The sequence below is a fragment of the Tachysurus fulvidraco genome, chromosome 13, assembly GCF_022655615.1.
Source record: "Tachysurus fulvidraco isolate hzauxx_2018 chromosome 13, HZAU_PFXX_2.0, whole genome shotgun sequence".
Taxonomy (NCBI): Eukaryota; Metazoa; Chordata; class Actinopteri; order Siluriformes; family Bagridae; genus Tachysurus; species Tachysurus fulvidraco.
The window spans coordinates 21619111-21624839 of NC_062530.1; the positions used below are offsets into that span (position 1 = coordinate 21619111).

General features: G+C 41.8%; 1 protein-coding gene across 1 annotated transcript in view; it reads left to right on the forward strand.

The window, feature by feature from the left end:
• Positions 1 to 4810: 4810 nt before the first annotated feature.
• The window catches only part of frmd4a (FERM domain containing 4A), a 150787-nt gene continuing 149868 nt past the window's right edge, over positions 4811 to 5729 (forward strand). The window contains exon 1 of the mRNA XM_027161411.2: positions 4811 to 5217. Coding sequence (XP_027017212.1) covers positions 5173 to 5217 — 45 coding nt within the window. The 5' untranslated portion in view covers positions 4811 to 5172. The remainder of the gene's footprint in view (positions 5218 to 5729) is intronic.

Below are 5729 nucleotides of genomic sequence, written 5' to 3' on the forward strand. Positions count from 1 at the left end.
ATATAGTTGATGTGCGTGTGTGTAGTACAGTTTAACTAAATTATTAAGGAGTCTGATGGCTTGTGGAATGAAACTGTTACACAGTCTGGTCGTGAGGGCCCGAATGCTTCGGTACTTTTTTCCAGACGGCAGGAGGGTGAAGAGTGTGTATGAGGGGTGTGTGGGGTCATCCACAATGCTGTTGGCTTTGCGTATGCAGCGTGTGGTGTAAGTGTCCATGATAGAGGGAAGAGAGACGCCAATGATCTTCTCCGCTGTCCTCACTATCCGCTGCAGTGTTTTGCGATCCGAGATGGTGCTGTTCCCAAAGCAGACAATGATGCAGCTGTCAATGGTCCCTCTGTAAAAAGTAGTCAGGATGGGGGGAGGGAGATGTGCCTTTCTCAGCCTTTGTAAGAAGTAGAGATGCTGCTGGGCTTTCTTGGTGATGGAGCTGGTGTTGAGTGACCAAGGTGAAGTTCTCCGCTATATGAACACCATGATCTCTACAGATCATCCGTCGATGTTCAGGGAAGAGTGGTCCCTCTGTGCTCTTCTGAAGTCAACAACCATCTCTTTAGTTTTATTAACATTCAGATACATGTTGTTGGCTCTACACCAGGCAGTTATCTGTTGCACCTCCTCTCCTCTTGCTGATGAGACCCACCACGGTTGTCTCATCGGCGAACTTGATAATATGGTTCGTGAGTCAGCAAGGTGAACAGCAGTGGACTGAGCACACAGCCCTGGGGGGCTCCAGTGTTCAGTGTGGTGGTGTTGGAGATGCTGTTCCCCATACGCACTGACTGAGGTCTCCCACTCAGGAAGTCCAGAATCCAATTGCAGAGGGAGGTCCCAGCAGGCTCCGCTTCCCAATCAGGTGCTGAGGGATGATTATATTGAATGCTGAACTAAAGTCTCTGAACAGCATTTGTACATAAGTGTCTTTATTGTCCAGGTGGGTGAGGGCTAAATTAAGGGCTGTGGCAATGGCATCGTCCGTGGAGCGGTTTGGACAATACGCAAACTGTAGGGGGTCCAGTGAGGGTGGTAACTGGGTCTTGATGTGCCTCATGATGAGCTTCTCGAAGCACTTCATAATGATGGGTGTGAGTGCATCGGGGCAATAGTCATTGAGGCAGGACACTGTAGATTTCTTTAGGATGGAGACAATGGTGGTTGTCTCTAAGCACGTAGGATCAACAGCGCTGCTCAAGGAAATGAAGATGTCAGTGAAGACCTCCGTTAGCTGTTCTGCGCATTCCCTCTGCACCCTGCCAGGAATGTTGTCTGGTCCAGCAGCCTTCCGTGGGTTAACTCTGCATAGAGTTCTCTTCACGTCGGCCGTGGATAGACAGAGTACCTGGTCGTCAGGAGGAGGGATGGTCTTCCTTCCTCCTAAGGAAAGAAACAAAAAAATGAAAAATGTGTTCAAATTATTCTCATGTCTGTTTAAGGAAGCTGTTGCAAGGCTGAGATGGATTTTAAACAATGATAGGAATCATAGTGACACATCACACACAACTAAAAACAAACTGGATACCTGAAGAATCTGAACAGGTCATTACAGGATATTAATTATCATTAGATATTACAGGATATACCTGTTATCACATTCATTCTCTTTTATATGGTTATTATACATACTTGTGTGGATGAATTATTTAATTACCTTTATAGTTTAAATAAAGTGCTATATATTTGATACTCATTGTATTGTACATTTCAAATACATTAGGCATTCATTTTTACTTCTGTCTCTAATTATTTTTTGTAAAACTTCAGTCAGTTCTAAAGCAAAAGTCAAACATGATAAATATATTCATTACTTAGTCTTTTTGCACACAGACAAAATGATAACAGATTAACAGATTAAACTCTTCCTTAGAAGAGCTTAGAAGATATGTGGAAGCACACACACACACACACACACACACACACACACACACACACACACACACACACACACACACACACACACACACACACACACACACACACACAGTGCTGTACATAAAACCTATTAAATAAAATAATAGGAAATAATTAACTAACTAAATAATAATAATAGTGATAATAGATAATATTTTAAACCACACGTCATGCTGTTGCAACACTGGAGGCTTAAGTTGTGAGAAATGTTCAAAATAAAAGATGTAAATAAGTGTTAATTTCCTCCATATATGAACACTTTTGGTACACTATGTACAATTCGAACATAAAAACCTGATTTTTAACCAGATTTCCATAAGCTTTAATCGCATTGTCGCAGATCCTATTTCTTTGCTTTTTATTAGAAACTAAACAGCTGTATTATCATAACATGAGATATTTTAGACAGCTACAGCACTGTTGCCTGTCTCACATTGAAGATGAAGAAATTTAGCACGCTAAGCTTCAAGGCATGCGTGCTTGACACAGCGTAAACGCATGACTACACGTTAAACACACTTTGCATTGCCTTAGGCAAATGCCTTCAGATTTTTACAGAGTAAGAAATATACATAAACACACATATTTAGGATACCAGAAATAATGAACAGCACAGTAACAACAAGTGTAATAAGTTCCAGGGCAGTGCTTTGTGTTTATGACACAAAATGGCCAGGAGGGAAATTCCATTGTTATCACAATAAAGGAACTCACTGAGTATGTTTGACAGCTAAAGATAGATACTTCAACTGTATGATTTTAGTGAGTATGAATTTATTTAGACTACATAACGAACAAAGTGAGACTAAGCTCAAGATGTCACTGGGAAAAGTGCACATGGTGGAGGAGGATGTGACAGTGTACAGTAGGTGCTCTTCTAGTACACTTAGAAGAGAGAGAGAGAGAGAGAGAGAGAGAGAGAGAGAGAGAGAGAGAGAGAGAGAGAGAGAGAGAGAGAGAGAGATTTGACTATTTACACAGGTCATTTTAAACGTATAGTTATATATAGTACTAAATAAATAAATCATAAAGACTGTTTCAATACATTAGTCTAAATACAGTGAACAGTAAATACTTTATGATTGCTGTTGTCCTCACTAAAACATTGTGGCTGCCTTTCTCTTTTACTTTGTTCTACTCTTCTGCTGATATAAATGGAGATTTATATCTTCAAAGTAAATGATGGCCCAAATTCCAAGATGTAGGTGTTTTCATGTAAAGTTATCATCAGAGGTAAAACACACGTCTCACACAGAAAGCTAACAGAGATCTGACTTATTTTATATCAGACTCACAGCCAGAAAATCATTTATTTATTTTAACCGGGTAAAAAATACCTCATAAGTCTGTTTCTGCTGGAGGACTGGAACACTGGTGTACTGGTAAAAAGGATTAACTGAGTTAAGTACATTAGCTAACTTAACTAGTTACATTAGGTTAACTGACTGACGTTAAATCATCATCATCAACAACAACAACACCAACAACAACAATAATAATTGTAATAAACTGTAGTTTGTGATAATTAAGTAATTAATGCTTGTTTTTCTTGGTGTTTGTGTAAATGAATAAATCACAGTTGTTACAGGAAAATGATCAATGGTGTAAGAATATGATTTGTCTTGATGTAAAACAGACTTCCTTTTACCACCGTGAAGTTCATAGGTTTTATTCAGTTACAATTATGATGAAGGAAGCTTGTTCCTTTATTGTCACTTAAGCAATTATTAATAAATCAGATCTGTTATATTTACAGTAAGTAAGATAAAGGTTAATAAACCATAAGCGAGCATTTGGAATGGAAATCTCTCCCTCGCACTCTCTTTCTCTCTCTCCTCCCCCTTCTCTCCATTAATATGTCACTCAGACAGCGAGACTGAAGGTGAGATTCATTTGTCTTTGTTGGCTCGTTGCATTTCTTATGAACTAATTAGTCCAGAGAGGGACACGAGAGCAAAAATTCATGCCTGTGTGTGTGTGTGTGTGTGTGTGTGTGTGTGTGTGTGTGTGTGTGTGTGTGTGTGTGTGTGTGTGTGTGTGTGTGTGTGTGTGTGACCCAGGTGCGCATGTCTGCATGCATTAAGCTGTGCTAAAGCCCAGACACTATGGGTCTGGAGAGAAAGCGCTTGGTTGTGATTACACCTGCAATTAAATTCAATGAATTTTTTAGATGCCTCGAAAATGGGCAAGAAAAGAGGGAAATAAATCCATTCAAACACCCTTGACCAGTCTCTCTCTCTCTCTGTGTGTGTGTGTGTGTGTGTGTGTGTGTGTGTGTGTGTGTACATGTGTGTATACAATGTGTGCGTATGAAAAATAGGTCTTTACTGATATGTTGTAGGAAGTGTGTTACATCCCTAGAGGCTTTGTCTTCTTTTTTTCACTGTGGAATGAATGAAGAGATATCTCACACACACACACACACACACACACACACACACACACACACACACACACACACACACACACACACACACACACACACACACACAGTTTATGACAAATACAGTGTCTCAAGGAGAAATAGGTGCATTTTTACATAGCCATTGTTTGTATCACCCCTTTCTTTCTGTCTGTTTATTTGCATGAAAAAGTTGGTACTGTAGATTTGCTTTTAAACAGCACACAGATGGTTAAAAAGGCCATTTCATTCAGAGATGTCTAGGTTTTCACATATCCTGAGCTCACTTACACTGTTCATTGATTTCCTTGGTGGACTCCTTTGCTTCTCTCTCTCTCTCTCTCTCTCTCTCTCTCTCTCTCTCTCTCTCTCTCTCTCTCTCTCTCTCTCTCTCTCTCTCTCTCTCTCTCTCTCTCTCTCTTCCTCTCTCCCTCTCATTCTCTCTCTCCCTCTCTCTCTCACTCACGTTCAGCGCCCCACATTTGTCAGCCCGAGAAGATGGATTTCTAAGCAGGAGAGTGTGTGAGTGTCTCCGTGTGCTGTGTTGCTCATTCGTTGGTGATGCTGCCACCAGTTCTCTCTCCTCCAGCGTGCGTGAGTGTGTCAGAGTGAAGGGTCTGCGTGTGTGTGTATGTGTGTCCCACATCACCCGTTCTTCGGGAAGGAGGGGGTCTCTAACCGACTGTTTGACATCAAAGAAGCAGCAGTGTGTGTAGAGAGAGGGGGAGCTGGTGCAAGCCAGAAACGCTGAGTGAGGAGCATTCAGGAGGGTTTGGATTCGTCTGTCCTGCCAGCTTTACCTGAGCATTGTGTTACCTGCTGAGATTTTCTGGACGTCGCCGGTGTGTTTAAGGAGCAGCATGGCTGTTCAACTGATGCCTGAATCTGCCGTATGTCTCCTTATGGTGAGTAAAGCACACACACACGCACACACACACACACACACACACACACACACACACACACACACACACACACACACACACACACACACACACACACACACACACACACACACACACACACACTCACACACACATGGCTATATCTGCCACACCCTCTAGTAACAAATTTATTGGTCTGTCTATCTAGATCGCCCTAATAGATTAGACCATTGTCCTCTTACTATGTTCTTATCCATCATTCTCTCTCTCTCTCTCTCTCTCTCTCTCTCTCTCTCTCTCTCTCTCTCTCTCTCTCTCTCTCTCTCTCTCTCTCTCTCTCTCTCTCTCTCTCTCTCCCTCTCTCTCTCACTCTCTCTCTCTCTCTCTCTCTCTGCCCCACACACTTTGAGCACGTGCACCTCTGCAGTAGTCCAGCTAAGCAGAACTGATGCAGCACACACAACACCAGCAGCACACTCTTCAAATTTCAGCCCTACTCCTGTCAAATCCATTCGATTAGCTACACTCAAGTT